The 19,394-nt window shown below is 46.7% G+C and overlaps 1 protein-coding gene across 2 annotated transcripts in view; it reads right to left on the reverse strand.

Annotated features, from left to right (window-relative positions):
- Nucleotides 1–19,394, reverse strand: part of ATP10A (ATPase phospholipid transporting 10A (putative)) — a 180,640-nt gene that overhangs the window by 28,644 nt on the left and 132,602 nt on the right. For both annotated transcript variants that reach the window (XM_069560244.1, XM_069560245.1), the window contains 4 exons: nt 18,244–18,496; nt 11,168–11,385; nt 9,618–9,812; nt 7,258–7,825 (listed from right to left, as the gene is read on the reverse strand). In XM_069560244.1, coding sequence (XP_069416345.1) covers nt 7,258–7,825; nt 9,618–9,812; nt 11,168–11,385; nt 18,244–18,496 — 1,234 coding nt within the window. The remainder of the gene's footprint in view (nt 1–7,257; nt 7,826–9,617; nt 9,813–11,167; nt 11,386–18,243; nt 18,497–19,394) is intronic.

Below are 19,394 nucleotides of genomic sequence, written 5' to 3' on the forward strand. Positions count from 1 at the left end.
AATGTTATGTTGTTTTCTTTAACCATAATTTTGAAAAAGGTATGAAATTAGCTATCAGCTAGTAAGAGATTTCCAAACATTCACCCTTTCCTGTTTTCTGTAGATCCAGGTGCAGAACAGACCTGTCTGTTTATTACCAGATAGCAGAAGTGCTAACCCTGAGCCTTACCACTGTGGAATCTATGGCAAAGTGACATATACCTTCTTAACTCCAATGTGTTCTCAGGTTAATAACTGTTAGTGAGAAGTCAGAGGACGCTTTAGTTTTTGTGTGATAAAAGTATGAGTGTGTTTCGGAGTCAGTGGCCCTCCCCATTCTGTCTCACTGTAGCTGGCTGCAATTGGAATGCTGGCCAGAATTTTGTTCCAATTAATTAGGCAGGAATATCACAGGAGCGACCTTTCATTACAATTTACTCCAACAACCTCCAGTAAGAGGTGCCCAGAAAACATATGCACCACTAGATTTAGCAAGCATCTGTTTTACTACTTGTCAATAGTATATACGTTCAATACAGAACTTAAAGTTAGACATTATTTTAAAAAGAACCTTGTCAGACTTCTGGTTCAAGATGGCAGAGGAGAAGGATGTGTGCTCATCTCCTCCTGTGAGAGCACCCAAACTGCAACTAGCTGTTGAACAACCATTGACAGGAGGATGCTGGAACCTGCTGAAAAAAAGATACCCCAAAGACAAGAAGCTGAAGTGAGATGGGAGGAGGGGCACAATCACAATAAAATCAAATCCCATACCTGCCATATGGGTGACTCACAAACTAGAGAACAATAACATCACAGAAGTTCTCTCACTGCTGTGAAGGTTCTGAACCTCACAGCAGGTTTCCTAGCCTGGGGATCGGACAAAGGGACTGGGGATCCCCATGGAATCTGACCTTGGAGGCCAGTGGGATTTGACTATAGGACTTGCACAGGACTCGGGGAAAAAGAGACTCCAGTCTTAGAGGGCACAAGCAGAATCTTGCATGCACCAAGACACAGGGGAAAGGAGCAGTGACCCCAAAGGGGACTGAACCAAAGCTACCTGCTCGTGTTGGAGGGTCTCCTGTGGAGGCATGAGTCAGCAGGGGCTCCCCACAGGGCTGGGGGCACTAGCAGCATCAGCCCAGGAAGGGCCCCCTGGGCGTAAACCCTCTTGGAGTTCTCCATTAACCCTACCATGGAGCCCGTAAAGAGGGCTGGGTTACCTCAGGCCAAACAACTACCATAGTGAAACTCCACCCATCAGCAGATAATTGGATTGCAGCTTAGAGCAAGGCCCTGCCCACCAGAGCAAGACCCAGTTTTTCCCACCACCAGTCCCTCCCATCAGGAAGCTTACACAAGTCTCAGCCTCCTCCATCAGAGGGCAGACAGAAGAAGTAAGAAGCACAGAACCACAGTAACTGAAACAAAAACCACATCACAGAAAGCTAATCAGCATGGAAAAGCAGAGAGTTATATCCCAGATGAAGGGACAAGATAAACCCCAGAAAAACAACTAAATAAAGTGGAGATAGGCAACCTTCCAGAAAAAGAATTCAGAGTAATGATAGTGAAGATGATGCAGGATCTCAGGAAAACAATGGAGGCAAAGATCGAGCAGATGGAAGAAATGTTTACCAAATACTTAGAAGAACTAAAGAACATATAAATAGGGACGAATAATACACTAGAAGCAATCAAGAGCAGAATAAGAGGCAGAAGAATGGGAAAATGACCTGGAGGACTGAATTGTGGAAATCACTGTCACAGAACAGAATATAGAAAAAAGAATGAAACAAAAATGTGGACCGCCTAAGAGACCTCTGGGACAGCATTAAATGTGCCAACACTTGCAGTATAGGGGTCCCAGGAGAAGAGGAAAAGGACCTGAGAAAATACTTGAAGAGGTAATAGCTGAAAATGTCCGTGACATGGGAAAGGAAACAAGTCAACCAAGTCCAGGAAGCACAGAGAGTCCCAGGCAGGATGAACCCAAGGATGAACACACCAAGTCACACAGTAACCAAACTGACAAAAATTAAAGACAAATACAAAATATTAAATGCAATAGGGGAGAAATGACAAATAATGTACAAGGAAACTCCCATCAAGATACCAGCTGATTTCTGAACAGAAACTCTACAAGCCAGAAGGGAATGGCATGATATATTTAAAGTGATGAAAGGGAAGAACCTACAACCAAGAATACTCTACCCAGCAAGACTCTTGTTCAGATTTGATGGAGAAACTGAAAACTTTCCAGACAAGCAAAAGTTAAGAGAATTTAGCACCAGCTTTATAACAAATGATAAAGGAACTTTTCTAGACAGGAAACACAATACATGGAAAAGATCTACACAAAATAAACCCCCAAAACAGTTAAGAAAATGCTAATAAGATTACACATATTAAATTAAATTATTAAAATTAAATTAAACTAAATATCTTAAATGTAATGGATTAAAGGTACCAACCAAAAGACACAGACTGGCTGGGAGGATGAAAACTTATATGTACATGCATGCACTTATCACATCACTCTGTTTGATCCCCCAAACTGTATATAATTATTTTATATTGTTAAGTTAATCAGTTTATATTGTTAAGTCAATCATTTCAATAAATATATATATAAGAAAAAATTAAAATGAAACAAAAATTTTTTGTCTGGCTATTGATTGTGATAAATGATAAACATCTTTCACTATTGTGATCAAGTAATTATCTCACTTTACACCACTATATCATAATTGGTCAACAGAAAAATAATAGAACTCTACATCACCAAAATTATCATTTAACAGAAAAACATGTAATCACTCTTTAAAATCCAGATGCATATCAGAATTATCTGAAGATTTTTCAAAAAATACAAATGGTCAGGTATTGCTTTTTTTTCACTCCAGAGCTCCAGATATGTTACCAGTGAGCAGTCATGTTTAAAAACAACTCGGCTATACGATGATAGTTCACTTTTATCCAGTTTGTCTTACTTTTTCTATTTCATATTCAGCGCTCTCATTTCATTTAGTGTATGTTTTCCAATTTCTCCATCTCTTCTTCTGTGTGTTCTTTTCAAGCCTTTATCAAGCATAGTAGAAAAGCTTTTGTATACATGTATATACATATAATATGTATAATATACATATTTTAGAAAACTTCAAATTTTTGACTAAAAAGTGTACGATATTTTGATTCCATTTGTTTGACTTAGTATGAATAGAATGCTGCTAAGTTGTTTCAGTCATGTCCAACTCTGTGCGACCCCATAGACAGCAGCCCACTAGGCTCCGCCGTCCCTGGGATTCTCCAGGCAAGAACACTGGAGTGGGTTGCCATTTCCTTCTCCAATGCATGAAAGTGAAAGTGAAGTCACTGAGTCGTGTCCAACTCTCAGTGACCCCATGGACTGTAGCCTACCAGGCTCCTCCGTCCATGGGATTTTCCAGGCAAGAGTACTGGAGTGGGGTGCCATTGCCTTCTCCGGTAGATTTTTTTAATTTTAAAAAATAGATATGCAACAAGCAACAAAGGTTTACTCTATAGCACAGAGAACTATAGTCAATATCTTATAATAACCTATAATGGAAAATAATTTCAAAGACAATATATGTGTATATGTATAAGTGAATCACCTTGCTGTGCACTTGAAACACTGTAATTCAACTATATTTCAATAAATATATATATTAAGAAAAAATTAATATAAAAAAATAAAAATAAACTCATCATAGTTTTGGCTATTTTAATATCACGTGTTGAAATGAGAATTTCACATAACAAAACCTCATAAAGAGTAATCAATTTATAACATAGAAAAAAAATTTTATCATCCTAAAAACACAAGGTGTTTACTTATATACGGAAATCCTTTTGAATTTCTGAAAGTCAGACGTTTTACATAAAGCCTTGATAATAGAGAAAGCATATACAGAACATTTTAAAGAAAATGCTTTAAGTGTCTTAAACTTAAAGTTCTTTCATGCTCTATTTACAGATATATTTCTCAAAAGACTAGTAATATAATAGTCTATGGTATAATCTAGAGTATTTTTTTGCAGTGTTTGTACACTGATTCACAGAATACAATAATGTTTTCCACAATGAAAAATATTATTTGACTTGCCTTTAAAACTACCTGAACTTTATTTTGTTTCATTAGTTGAGGATCTGTGCAAGGCAGATCAACATAAATGTCCTAATTTATACAGTGATTTAGAAGACTTTTGCTGTAATAATGACAGAAACTTGTCAGATAGGTAAAACCTACATATGTAGAAACCTAGTATGTAGAACTAGATAATTCTACACTCTGAGGAACCCATGCCATGGTTGCCCTTGCTTGTAAATACGTGGCATGTTTCTAACTGCCTATAAGCTTGTGTTCAAACTCAGTACTGCATTTACCGCTGCATTTGTTTCATTAGTAGGCTAGTTACCTGACCTCTAAGATAATGTTGGATGAATACACTTAACACTACTGGCAAAAAAAAAAAAGAAAAGAAATCTAGGACTTCCCTGGCAGTTTGGTGGCTGAGAATCTGCCTGCCTGGGGCAAGCTGACTACGAGCCCACTCAGCTCTCTGATATAGGACCTGGGAGAAACACTCTTAACCTTCTAGATCGGTGCTCTCCATGGAGAAGACAGTCCCCTTAACAGACCAAAGACTGGTCCCTTGGTTGGGGGGAATCATATTACAAATAAAGCACAGATATATGTATGTTACATAAATAAATACATAACATATCCATGGCATTTTAATGGATAGTTAGGAAAAAAATATCTAAAAAGACTCCTTAAGGGGGCAATAATGAAAAAAGAGTGAAGAAAGGAAAACACTGCCCTACATTGCTTTGCTTAGGAATATAAACTTCCTGGAAAGATGACATTGAATGTCATGTTAATCTTGAATAACTACTGTTATTTACTCCTGTAAACTCCATTCACTCCTATTATTGTGATAGTATTATTCCAGATTCTGACTATAATTTGAACAAAGACATGTCTAACCGAGAGGCTCTGGAATTAACACTAACAAAGTGCTTCAGCTGTCCAAAGGGCGAGCGGAAGCTTGCACACCAGGGAAGGAGCAGGGGCTGTGATGCTGCTGTTAGCTACAGTGGTCCAAACAAAACTAGAGTGAGAGAAGGCAGGGTGGGCACTGGGGACGCAGGATGCCCTGGACAGGGGTGAGGTCACACACCACACTGACATGTTTCTGTGCAGGCTGAGCGCCCCCCAGCCCAGCAGGGAGCAGTGGTGACTGCCGCACCTTGCCCATCCCTCCTCTACACCTGCCCTTGGAGGAGGGTGGAGTCATCACAACATCTCCATACAAAGTGACACCTGGACTGAACCTCAGTAAGTGAATCTTAAGAAGAAGAAACCAGCGAGAAGGGAAGGGATCCAGCTTATACTTTATACCTGGAACGCACCACGTACTGTGCTGGAGCCCGGACAGGGGTTCCTGGGAGGTCAGCATTCTGATTTCCTTTGTACAGTTGGGGAAAGAGGCACAGAGAGAGTAACATGTCCAGGTCACCCCCGCCCATAATGTAGACTTGGGATTTGAACAGAAATCTGTAGGTAACGGGTGGGTGGAGTCCCTGCTTGCTACCCGATCCCACACAACGTACTGCCAGGGCAGGTGAGATGCAGCCACATCCTGCGAATATGGCACAGGGCCCATCCACAGTCAGCTGAGCCTCCGTGTGCCTTTTACGTAAAAGTGCTGTGAGCTCTCTGAAGAAGGTATTGGACACTCACATGGCCCTCTCACTATATTGCTTGCATAAAGTAGAGCAGCCTGGCCATATACAGGACTGCTCTGCTCCATACCCTGCCCACCCCACTCCCACAGTGAACGCTGAATGATTTATGCACAATGTCAAGGTGTCACTGCTAACTTCAGGACCACCTCAGAGCCATCCCTTTTCTTGAAAAACCACTGGGGGCTCTGAACATCCCGAATCTTAAATTGCCTGGCATTTGTATGTAGCTATGACCTATCCAAACCTATGTGAAGGGCACGCTGCTTGGAAATTCCCAGAGGAATTGGCAGAGATCCATAGAAACTGCTTATTTTTCAGGTGCCCCCTTCAATGTCATGGTTTGGGCACCACCATGATTTGACCTGTTTGCTCCATAGTACAGTGTATGGAAGGCTCTGTTTCTCACCGGAGGCTGGTGCAAACAGGAAGGCTACACTGGGGCTGCAGGACCACGTGGAGAGGTCTGGGAAGCTCCTCTTCAAGTCATCTACTAAACAAAGTTCCACCTTCTATAACAGTGGCTTCTGAACTACTCTTTTTCAACCTCAGTGTTACATGGAAGTCTAGTGTTGCAGGGAAAAGTCAATTCTAACTTCATGTTGGCACTACTTCTTTGACTTGCTTTTTGTTGCTTTTGCTGTTAAAATCATACATAATGGCCTGCCTCCAGAGGACCCTGCCCCTCTGCCTGACTGGTAAACTAAAGTGTCTTTGTTCAGCTCAAGAGAGATCATCTGACCCTGCCCACCAGTGAATGGACGCAAGGAAGACGAGATTAACACATCCCTTCCCAGATACTGGCCATTCTCAGAGACTTTTTGCAAGACTAATGGCCCTTTATACTTCACTTCTTCTCCTCTCTCTCTATTCTGCCTTTGGACTTTAGTTCCTTACTGCTTCTCTCTGGTTCTATAGAAGAACCTGGAATCCAGGCCCCAACAACATGGTTATTTTGAGACATTAATCTGCCCTCTTCTCGGTCTGCCAGCTTTCTGAATAAAGTCATACTCCTTGCCTCAACATGTCCTCTCTTGCATTCACTGGCCTGTCATGCAGCGAGCAGAGCGAGCTTGGACTCAGTCAAACTAGTGCAAAAGAAGCCAAGATGGGACTTACTGGCCCAAGTCTTCCAGCGGCCAGTAGCCCCACTGCGGGCTGAAGTCACTCCGCAGATGGCTAAAAGTCATGGCCAGGGCCTCACAGATGCCCCAGGTCCAGGCAAGGAGAAGCAGAAAGGAGCCTTTGAGGGCTTCTAGTGTAAACACTCTTAATCTTCATCCCCAGAATCAGACCTGATGCAGGGCCTCACCCACATGAATTTCAGGCCTCAGAGAAGTTCTGAGGCAAGTTCAGGTTCCAAAGCTCCCCATCTGCTGGATCCTCCCCCACCCTCCATTCTAGCCCAAACCCTTGAGAGCAGGAAAAGGCCACCCAGAGAGGCGAAGCTCCGCTGTGTGGAAGGGCTGGTTCTGTAGCAGGGAGCTGCCCACGGGGTGCAGGTACCTGTGGAGCAAGGCAGCAAGAGGTCCATGACCACTGAGTCAGCACCCTTGGTGTACACGTTGATCTCGTCCGTGAGGGGGTGCCTGATCACCACCGACATCCTCTTCCGGATGGAGTCGAAGCCCAGCGTGTGCAGGAGCTCGAAGGTGAGCCTGCCTAGGTGGGGCAGCTCCACCGACACCTGGTCGTGCAGCCGGCCCACGAGGGCGCAGCTGTAGGCACGGGCGGCGTGCACGAGCGCCGCCTCATCGGGACTCTCGGCCTCGTAGCGCAGCTCCGCGCTGGGCTCCGGCCCCGTGGCGGATCGCTCTGCGGCCCAGCCGTCCGCCGCGCTGCTGTAGCCGTTGCTGGCGAGGCGCGGGGTTCCGGCGCCCAGCCGCTCCTCCAGCCTGAGCAGCGTGCCGTCGTTGGCCAGCGTGGACAGAAGGCTCGCCTTGGGTGTGGACTTGGCGGCCACACTCGCGCTCCCGACGCTACTGCTGCCCAAAGTCAGGCGACTGGGCGTGAACCTCCGAAGGAAATCTTCGATGGTCTTCACTGGGGACTTGAGCTCAAAGCGCACCCTCACCTGGCAGGGCAACAATCAGAAGGTAGGTGAGGCATCCCCCCAGAGGCCTCACTCCAGCCCCCACAGGGCTGCCCTCCACTTCCCCAGGGGGTGCTGAACGTGGATTTTCCATTTCCCTCTAAAAACTGCAACCAGAGCCAGCATGTCTTCCTTGAGAGCACCTCTTGGCTCTCCATGGCACCTCAACACAGGTGCTGCCACATGCATTCTTTCAGAATGTGACTGACTGTAGCAGAGGCACTGGGCGGCCGTGATGCCCGAGACTAAACTTTGGAAATGTCCCCTCATGACAGTTCCCTTGCTTTTCAGAAACTTCCCAGAAGTGGGCCTCCCACTGCCTGGAATGGACCCTGCCTTTTTTTTTTTTTTCCCCAATTAAAAAAATCATGTAACAAAATTTACACATTCTTTTGGAATTACATCCATAAAAAATTTAAGTTTACACAAAATTTCCCAAACCCCAAAGAATCTTTCCTAGAGACATAGTCACATGCAGCCTGAGGAGTCTGCTTCCCGCATGGAGCTCATGCATATGTGACTTGGGCACAACGCTGTTCAGTCATATTGCAGCTTCTCTTACTTATTTGGTAACTGCAACAACACCTGGGCCAGTCGAGTGGGGTCTAGCCTAGGAACCAGATGCCTTCTAAGCACAGTGCTCCAGAGGAGCTGAGGAGGGTGGCGGAAGGGCCCCGGGGGATGCAGACGCTGCTGAGAGCTGAGCTCCAGCAGGAAGCCACCCCGTCCAGGGCTGGCGGCACAAGCTTGTGGTCTCTCAGTGGCAGAGCCCGTTTGCTTGAGACCCACTGGGCCCCTGGGGCTTCCCCAGGTGAGTGAGGTGTGAGAAAAGCCTGGAGGGGTCCCACTGCTGACAAACATGCTGCCGCCGCCACAGAGAAGCAAGAGGTCCCTGTTCTCCCTTTGTCACTCCCAGCAGCTTCACCAGCAGAACCTGTTGGCAGGGCTTCACTGAGGAAGGGGCCTGGGAGAGTCGGGGCAATGTCAGGGGACAGGCCTACGGTGTGCATCTCACCCAAGAACCTTCACGTGTGTCCACTTAGAGTGGTTTCGCTGTACACGCTCAGCCATGCTTAGGTGCACCCTCCCTCCTGGAGGACTGCTTGGCTTAAAGAGGCGCCTTTCACACATGAAACGCTCCTCTCTTTGGAGAAAATCTTGATGTTAACCCAAACAAAACCCAACTTGGGTGTTGTTATGTTTCCACCACCTTAAGTAACTTGCCACTGACTCTCAACCACTTTCTGAATGCCGCTGTTTTAACAACCTTTATTAGCATCACGGATATTTCCTGTGTGCCAAACCCTACTCTGAGACCTTTCCCTAAATCCCGCCATCGCCCCCACACCCCAGAAGAGGAGTCTGAGACACAGGAGGGGCTGGCTCACAGTGGTGGTGCAAGTCCAGGCAGCTCCTCCCTGGGCCCCAGCCTGCCCTCTGTGCGCTGAGACTCTGGTCAGCACGGAGGCGGCCAGCTCCCAGCCCCCCTGCCTCAAGCCCTGCCTGGACACTCTGTGCCCATCTCACCCCAGGCTCGGCAGCTGTCTCTGGCTGGCCGTCCTCTCCCTCTTGACCACAATCCTGGCGTCCGCCCACCACAGTCTGGGGATGTCCCCACAGGGCTGCGGGGCTGGTGTGCCCTTTCTGAAGCCCTCAGTGCACCCCTGAAAGCTGAGAGTGGGGCACAGTGACCCAGGCTCCCTCTCAGGAAGACAGACACCGCATCCAGGCCCAGGCCTTTATCGGCTTCCAGGACGGAAGCTCCAGAACTTGCCTTTTGTCGTGGCTGATCCGGGGACGTGACCACCACTGTGTTGCAGATGGTGAGCGCAATGAAGAAGTCGAAAATGTCAGACAGCTCGGGCGAGAGGTGGTCCAGCGGATGCTCCTGGTGCCTCGCGGACGCCAGGCACCTGCCGCACTCGCGCACCTTCTCCAGCAGCTTCGGGTCGGGTGTTACATCCTTCTCCTGAGGAGAACACAGAGGCCAGGGGTCAGTCTGATCCAGGGACGGGCCCACTGCTCCTTTGGTGCTTGACTATTTAGGTCACCTCGACTTTACCGGAAGCTGTCAAGAGACCTGCACCTCACACATACCTGTCACTTTATAATAACAAATTATATATCATCTTAATTGTATAAGAATATACAGTCTATAAATGAAATGCATATATTTTTATATATAAGAAGGTATATATGTTCTGTTTATAAAATAACACCTCCAAGAATATATATTACAAAGTAACATATCTTATTCAGAAAGATTTGGAGAAATAAGAGAATCACAGGGAAAATGTAGCAGGTCTCTATTACACCACCTCATAGTAATATATACTTTTTGAAAAACATGCTTCTCTGCCTTTCCTTTGTCTTTTTTCCTATACATTTACATTTTAATCAAAATACTTTATATGTAAATGGCAGTTTCCATTTCTACAAAAACATTATATCGCCTCAACTTTACCAGGCCTTTAACAGCCTTTTGAAAACGTGCTTTTTAACAAACAGCTTCAAAACAGACATAATTTATTTGACCATTCCTTTATCACTGGGTATATTTCTTCACTGTTTTATTGATATAAATCACATGCTGATAAGCTTCTATGCACAGAGATTCTTCACTAAATCAGGAACTACCTAGGTCAAAGAATTGTTGTTTAGGTGCCAAGTTGTGTCTGACTTTTTGGGAACATTTCAAATATTTCTCACCTGTACTGACTCCAAAACTGGTATCAGGAAAGGCTGAGAGAGATTTCCAGCACAGTCTCCCTGCTGCCTGGGTTGAGAGCTCCCTGTCACATACCCCATGCAAACCCACCGACAGGCGACCATGAGTCTAGGTGACCTCTATGGCACCTTCTGTACAGATTTCTAAGAGCATAAAAGAATAAGGCCACCATACATGAGCAGAACAGATTCTCCCTCACTGAAAGGATCTGTCAGAGGTTGTCACTCATGCACTTCTGGAAATTTCCCTACCAGAGAATGGTCCATAAATGTTTGGGTGGCTGACAAGGCAAGGGATGGGTTTGGGCTCATCTAATTCAGACTCTTTTCCTTAAACTTGGGTTTTTTCAGAGCTGTCATCTTGCCCTGCTGTTGTATTCATCTCGCAGGGCAGGACGGACTTCCTCTGCATCCCCCATCCTAGTGGCCACTCGCAGTTCCCAGCCTGAGAAGGCGGCTGTGTCAGTGCTTCATTCCACGGAGTGGGGAGAAGACCCTAGCCAGAAAAACACTCCCTGACTGACAGAGGGAGCCCCACACGCAAGAGCAGATGCCTTCGGTGACGAGGGGCAGTCACGGGAGGGCAGGAGGACTTACCATGGGGCTGCTGAAGGCCGTGAGCTCGGTCAGCATGCTGACGCGCCGGGCCTCCGCACGGCTGCCCACGCGCCGGTGCGCCCTGCTGCTCTGGCTCTGGTGGGCGGCTCGGGTGCTCGGGTGGCCCCCAGTGGCCCCTCGTGGGGGCAGCGAGCCCCCCCTAGGAACCACCTCCTCCTCCTCTGAGTCTGCCTCCTGGTACCTGGCCAGACGCTGGGCTGTGGAGAGAGGGACACCAAGTCACACGTCGTGGGGAGGCCAGGCATGAAACTGAGGGATTTGGGTTCCAATGAGGCACACGCTGGGTGTCCCAAGGCCCTCTCCCTCTTCTCTCTGACAGTGAGACCACGTTTGACAGGGGTTTCCACTGAGGGACGAGGGCCATTCTCATTTACATGTACCTTCAGTGAACCCACAGGGCTTACATTCTCAACTCCACAGATGAGAAGACAGTCTCGGCTCGTTAAGGTCACAGGATGAGGGGTGAGGATGTTGCCCAGGCCCACAGGTTGCAAAGCTCATGTCCCATCCATGATGGCACAGAAGTCGTCCCATCCCACAGAAAGTCAGATGTGGATGGAGTCACACACGGCCCCTCTGTTCAGCAGAGCCCCAGTGTGAATGGGGTGGGTGGGCAGGAGGGCTGGAAGGCCCACAGAGGAGCTGGGCTTCAGGCTTGGACCTTCATCCCGAGACCACTGGGACACCTGCTCACTGGGACCACCAGGACAGATCATACCTTGAGCGTCTGCTTTGCAGTCAAGCAGAAATAGCAATTCTGGGGCTATGCTGAGGGTGCTCTGCTGAGGAGGCTCCCTGCTCAGGGTCGGGTGGGGAGTGGGTGCCATACTCACCCCATGAGGATGCGCACTTCCCACTGGGAAGGCTCACACCCTCCTGGGCACGTCCAGCGGGGACGAATGTCCCCTGAGCAGCAGGGGACAAATGCCCTCTGAGCTCCCCTAAACAGGCAGCGCTCCGCTGAGGCCCGTGACTGTGATGCTGTGCTTGAGCCCTAGGGGGCACCGGGGAGCAAGAGTCCCTGAAGCTGCCAGGGCTGCTGCGAACCAGAGAGAAGTGCACTGCGCCGCTGCTTGCTAACACGGGCTCTCAACACGTCTTCTCAGCTTTACCTAGTTAGCTCTGCGTCTTCCATCATGCATGAGCAGCAGGAGACCATCACAGGACCAACACAAACAAGTACTAAGGGCCTCCAGAGCAGGCCTGGTGCTGGGTGGCAGCTGGGGGTGACTTGTGCGAGGAGCTGAGAGAGGCGCCCCCATCTGGGCTTGCCAGGGTATGGGCTGTCATGCGGGCCAGGCCCTGAACTCAGCATCTTCCTCGGAAGGGATCCAACCAGTTTATCCTAAAGGAAACTAGTCCTGAATACTCATTGGAAGGACTCATGCTGAAGCTGAAGCTCCAATACTTTGGCCACCTGATGCAAAGCGCTGACTCACTGGAAAAGACTGTGATGCTAGGAAAGATTGAAGGCGGGAGGAGAAGGGGACAACAGAGGATGAGATGGTTGGATGGCATCAGCCAATAAATGGACATGAGTTTGAATAAGCTCCAGGAGCTGGTGATGGACAGGGAGGCCTGGTGTGCTGTAGTCCATGGGGTCACAAAAAGTTGGATATGACTGAGCAACTGAACTGACTGAAGGAAAGGGAAGTCACCTGCCCATGGCCGCCTGGCTGTGTAACTGCCAACCCCAGGATTCCACTTCAGGAGCTCCTAATCCCAGGAAAAGACTCCAGCACACAGTGCCTCTGAGTCCACACCCCGGCTACCTGGTGGTGTGGTGCTGAGAGAGTGGCAGGGAAGGGCAAAAGCCAGGACCGGGCCTGTCCAGTTCCTGGGCTTGGACACTAAGAGTGTGGTGTCAGCCTCCCAGGGCACACCGGCCTGCCCACACTCCCACAGCAGTAGTAGATATTAGCCTGAGAGTGGCTGTCCCTCAGGCCACCGCTGATGTCTGTGTTGTGTGAATGGGCAGCAGTGGCTTTGGTGAGGCCCTCAAGGTCCTTAGGGAAGATGGGGACAAGAGACAGCTGACACTTGACCCTCGTCCTGCACTGTCACCAGGATATGAGGTAGAGAGGGATATGCCTATGGTCTGTGTGGCCGGTTCAAGTGCATGTGAGCTGGGCTCACTGCTCAGAGCCAAACTGACCTGAATTCATTTTACTGATCTGTTAGACCATGGCAGCACCCACTAAGGAGGACCTTGGCCACGGGGGTCACTGATCATTGCTCTTCTTTAAAACACACTTCAGATACACCTGGCTGTTTTTACCTTCCCTGGAAATGCTTTCCTGTGTCTTCTGGGGTGATGGACCACTCTGGTTTTATGGTAAGTATCTGACAACTCTCAAAATCATTCTGTAATCTTACGTGGAATTCTGCCCACAGAGCCCCAGTTCCAGTTTAATGGCTGACTTTAGACCTGGTCCTCTGAGTCCTTCACAACCAGGCTGAGTTCTGCTTTTAGGACTCCAAGCTGTTCTGCACAAGTCCAAGGAGTCCAGGAAGGAACAAGTCAGAGAAAGAGGCAGGTGGGTGGATGGGACACTGTTCCTGACCATATATTACTGGGTGGCAAATAAAACATTAAACAAATTGAATATGTTCCTATGCCTTCTATAAACTTCCATAAGCCTTTTATCCTTACCCATTAGAGGGCTACTACTGCTGCTGCTAAGTTGCTTCAGTCGTGTCCAACCCTGTGCGACCCCAGAGATGGCAGCCCACCAGGCTCCGCCATCCCTGGGATTCTCCAGGCAAGAACACTGGAGTGGGTTGCCATTTCCTTCTCCAGTGCAGGAAACTGAAAAGTGAAAGAAGTCGCTCAGTCGTGTCTGACTCTTTGCAACCCCATGGACTGCAGGCTACCAGGCTCCTCTGTCCATGGGATTTTCCAGGCAAGAGTACTGGAGTGGGTGCCATTGCCTTCTCCCATTAGAGGGCAGACAGAATTAAAACCACAATTGCAGAAAACTAACCAAACTGATCACATGGACCTCAGCCTTGTCTAGCTCAAGAAAACTATGAGCCAGACCAGTACGGTCACCCAAGACAGACAGGTCATGGTGAAGAGTTCTGGCAAAATGTGGTCCACTGGAGAGGAGAATGCAAACCACTTCAGTATTCTTACCTTGAGAACCCCATGAACAGTCTGAAAGGCAAAAAGATGTGACACTGAAAGATGAACTCCTCATGTGGGCAGGTGCCCAGTTTGCTACCGGAGAAGAGTGGAGAACTAACTCCAGAAAGAATGAAGAGATGGAGCCAAAGTGAAAACAACACCCACTTGTGGATGTGACTGGTGATGGAAGTAAAGCCTGATGCTGTCAAGAACAATACTGCATAGGAACCTAGAATGTTAGGTCCATGAATCAAGGTAAATTGGAAGTGGTCAAACAGGAGATGGCAAGAGTGAACATTGACATTTAAGGAATCAGTGAACTAAAATGGACTGGAATGGGTGCATTTAACTCAGAGGACCATTATATCTACTACTGTGGGCAGGAATCCCTTAGAAGAAATGGAGTAGCCATCATAGTCAACAGATCAGTCTGAAATGCAATAGGTGGATGCAATCTCAAAAATGACAGAATCATCTCTGCTCGTTTCCAAGGCAAAACATTCAATATCACAGCAATCCAAGTTTATGCCCTGACCAGTAATGCTGAAGAAGCTGAAGTTGAAAGGTTCTTAGAAGACCTACAAGATGTCCTAGAACTAACATCCCCCCAAAAAGTCCTCTTCATTACAGGCAACTGGAATGCAAAAGTAGGAAGTCAAGAACTACCTGGAGTAACAGGCAAATTTGGCCTTGGAATACAAAATGAAGCTGGCCAAAGGTTAACAGAGTTTTGCCAAGAGAACACCCTCTTTCAACAACACAAGAGACAACTCTATACATGGATACGACCAGATGGTCAATACCAAAATCAGATTGATTATATTCTTTGCAGACAAAGATGGAAAAGCTCTATACAGTCAGGAAAAACAAGACCAGGAGCTGACTGTGGCTCAGATCATGAACTCTTTATTGCCAAAGTCAGACTTAAATTGAAGAAAGTAGGGAAAACCACTAAACCATTCAGGTATGACCTAAATCAAATTCCTTACAGTGAAAGTGACAAATATATTCAACGTATGAGATATGGAAGACAGAGTGCCTGAAGAACTATAGAAAGAGGTTTGTGACATTGTACAGGAGGCAGTGATCAAGACCATCTCCAAGCAAAAGAAATGCAAAAAGGCAAAATGGTTGTCTGATGAGGCATTACAAATAGCTGAGAAAAGAAGAGAAGCTAAAGGCAAAGGAGAAAAGGAAAGATATACCCATTTGAATGCAGAGTTCCAAAGAACAGCAAGGAGAGATAAGGAAGCCTTCCTCAGAGACAAATGCAAAGAAATAGAGGAAAACAATAGAATGGGAAAGACTAGAGATCTCTTCAAGACAATTAGAGATACCAAGGGAACATTTCATGCAAAGATGGGCTCGATAAAGGACAGAAATGGTACGGACCTAACAGAAGCAGAAGATATTAAGAAGAGGTGGCAAGAGTACACAGAAGAACTGTACAAAAAAGATCTTCATGACCCAGATAATCACGCTGGTGTGATCACTCACCTAGAGCCAGACATTCTGGAATGCGAAGTCAAGTGGGCCTTAGGAAGCATCACTAACAAAGGTAGTGGAGGTGATGGAATTCCAGTTGAGCTATTTCAAATCCTAAAAGATGCTGCTGTGAAAGTGCTGCACTCACTATGCCAGCAAATTTGGAAAACTCAGCAGTGGCCACAGGACTGGAAAAGGTCAGTTTTCATTCCAATCCCAAACAAAGCTAATGCCAAGGAATGCTCAAACTACCACACAATTGCAGTCATCTCACATGCTAGCAAAGTAATGCTCAAAATTCTCCAAGCCAGGTTTCAACAGTACATGACTGTGAGCTTCCAGATGTTCAAGTTGGATTTAGAAAAGGTAGAGGAACCAGAGATCAAATTGCTAACATCTGCTGGACCATCGAAAAAGCAAGAGAGTTCCAGAAAAACATCTACTTTTGCTTCATTGCCCACACCAAAGCCTTTGACTGTGTGGATCACAACGAACTGCGCAAAATTCTGAAAGAGAGGGGAATACCAGATCACCTGACCTGCCTCCTGAGAAATCTGTATGCAGGTCAAGACGCAACAGTTAGAACAGGACATGGAATAATGCAATGTTCCCAAATCGGGAAAGGAGTATGTCAAGGCTATATATCGTCACCCAGCTTATTTAACTTATATGCAGAATACAACATGCGAAATGCTAGGCTAGATGAAGCACAAGCTGGAATCAAGACTGCCAGGAGAAATATCATTTACCTTAGATATGCAGTTGACACCACCCTTATGGCAGAAAGTGAAGAAGAACTCAAGAGCCTCTTTATTGATGAAAGAGGAGAGTGAAAAATTTGGCTTAAAACTCAACATTCAGAAAACTAAGATCATGGCACCCAGTCCCATCACTTCATGGCAAATAGATGGGGAAACAACGGAAATGGTGAGAGACTGTATTTTCTTGGGCTCCAAAATCACTGCAGACAGTGACTGCAGTCATGAAATTAAAAGATGCTTGCTTCTTGGAAGAAAAGCTATAACCAAGCTAAACAGCATATTAAAAAGCAGAGAGATTACTTTGCCAACAAAGGTCCATGTAGTCAAGGTTATTGTTTTTCCAGTGGTCATGTATGGATATGAGAGTTGCAATATAAAGAAAGCTGAGGGCTGAAGAACTGATGCTTTTGAACTGTGGTGTTGGAGAAGACTCTTAAGAGTCCCTTGGACTGCAAGGAGATCCAACCAGTCCACCGTAAAGGAAATCAGTCCTGAATATTCATTGGAAGGACTGTTTGTGAAGCTGAAACTCCAATACTTTGGCCACCTGATGTGAACTTACTCATTTGAAAAAACACAAAACCCCATCCTGGGAAAGACTGAAGGCTGGAGGAGAAGGGGATGACAAAGGATGAGGTGGTTGGATGGCATCACTGAATCTATGGACGTGAGTTTGAATAAACTCCGGGAGTTGGTGATGGACAGGGAAACCTTGTGTGCTGCAGTCCATGGGGTTGCAAAGAGTTGGACACAACTGAGTGACTGAACTGAGCTATGCCTTCTGCTATATGATTCATTTTAACATGGAGAATATGATGAATATCATGATAATTCTTGATGTTATAAAAGTCACAAAAATCCATGCTTCCAACAGATCTTTCCCACCAAATGCTCCTAGAGAACAGCTTCCTATGCCTCCATGTTGTCCCCCTGTTCTGTATTTGCTTCTGCTTCTGTGGCAGGGTTTCTTTGATGTTCTGAGATGCCATTCCAGGCACAAAGGGGAGTCCTGCTTGCAGAGCAGGTGCCCCTTCTCTGGGAGACATGATGGCCCCAGAGACACTTCTGTGGTACGGGGACCCTCTCCTGATTCAGATGGGTGGCGGGCTGCAGTCACTCCTTGACACAGGAAGCAGATGACTCCCTTGTGCATTCAGAGGGGATGGAGGGAGGCAACCAAGGATGAAGCAGCAGGTGGGAGGAGGAACTGACTGCCCAAATTCCAAAGAGAGGTGACACTTCTCTCTGGGACATTGTATTTCATTGGGAAGAACACAGCATAGACTGCCCAATACCCTGCTGAGCATTTTCAGCTGATAATAAGGAAATCGACGGGTGGCAAAGGAAACATCTCTTTGCCTCTTGGTATGAGAGACTGAATGCCTCTGATGTGAGTTCCTCGAAATTTCCCTCCTTGGTTCTGCTTGTCTGGCAGAAAATGAATGTTTAAGCAGATGCCCACCACACCAGACAGTGCAAGGGAGCATGGTGTCATCAGCACTGAAGAGAGGGCGTTTCTGTAGATGATGGTCCAGAGTTGCTTTGACAGCCTTTCTGTTTTATTCTCCCCGCAAAATAATCAATCCCTGAAGCTCTCTGTTTGTGTATACACACACACACAAGCATGCAGCTCTGATAGCTCTCTGGTTTTGCCCAGACGGAAGCTCTGTCCCCAGACTCACCATTTGCATCATGAGAATATTCTATGCCAGACACAGTGCATCTTCGGAAAACCATCTTATTCTCAGTTAAAGTGCCCGTTTTATCTGAGAAGATATACTGTATCTGCCCTAGGTCTTCCGTGATGTTCAGAGCTCGGCACTGCAGCTGCGAGTCTGTTTCCTCGTCGTATAGTTCTATATCCTGGTTAATGAAGTACACTTGGCATACTTTAACAATTTCGATAGAAACGTACAAGGAAATAGGGATCAAAACCTAGGAGACACAAAGCACACAGAATGAATGACAGTGAGGACCTGCAAGCTGGGGATTTCGTTTTCAATTTAAATGACAAATAGCTATAACTGCAAGTAAGTAGGGACTATACTGTACCTTTCAGAGCTTAAACAGGCTGGCTTAGAGTCAGTATTGTTAGACTATTAGAGTATTGGCAAAGAGTTTAAACTAGGGCAGCCTATGGTGCCACAGAGAGGAAATCCACTATCATGTCTGGAAGCATGGAAACCAGGGCTTGTATAGAAGCAAGCATTTTCATATTACTAAGTTGCACGTGAGAGAAGCTAGGGAAGGAGAGAGAGAAACAAAACACATGGCACAGTCAGAGTCCTCAAAAGCAAAGTCACCTCACACCCAGGCTGAGCCGGGGCTCCCGATGGCAGGAGCTGCCCGTGCCGCAGACACACCCCACCGTTCAGGAGAGACAGTCTTTTCAGAGGCGGGTTCTGTGCCGGAGGACAGTCTCTGTGATCTTGTACAATACAGAGCAGAGGCAAGAGGCTTTGAGAAGAACAGTCACAGTTATGCTTTGACAATTCAAGAATAACCTTCATAAAATCAAAGTTCAATTTTGTCTTTATTTGTGGAGTAACCGTATTATGCTGATACTTACGGGTTCAGACTATCACATCCCAACTAACTGGGTTCTTTGGGTAACTTAAGCATATGTAAATGCAACGCCTACTACAGTACTAACTCAAGGCTAGAACAAAATTTGCATTCATAAAAGACGACTAATTTGGAAAGTTAAATAAGACTATTGCCCGTTGTGTGAAGCACATGTAAAAAAGATAGTAGAGCCCACCTTAAGCGAAGGCTAAACCTTCTGCTCACTCTTTCTCCCTAAGGAGGGTGGCAGAGATGCTCCCTGCCCCTG

This window comes from Ovis canadensis, chromosome 18, assembly GCF_042477335.2.
Source record: "Ovis canadensis isolate MfBH-ARS-UI-01 breed Bighorn chromosome 18, ARS-UI_OviCan_v2, whole genome shotgun sequence".
In the NCBI taxonomy this organism is placed as follows: Eukaryota; Metazoa; Chordata; class Mammalia; order Artiodactyla; family Bovidae; genus Ovis; species Ovis canadensis.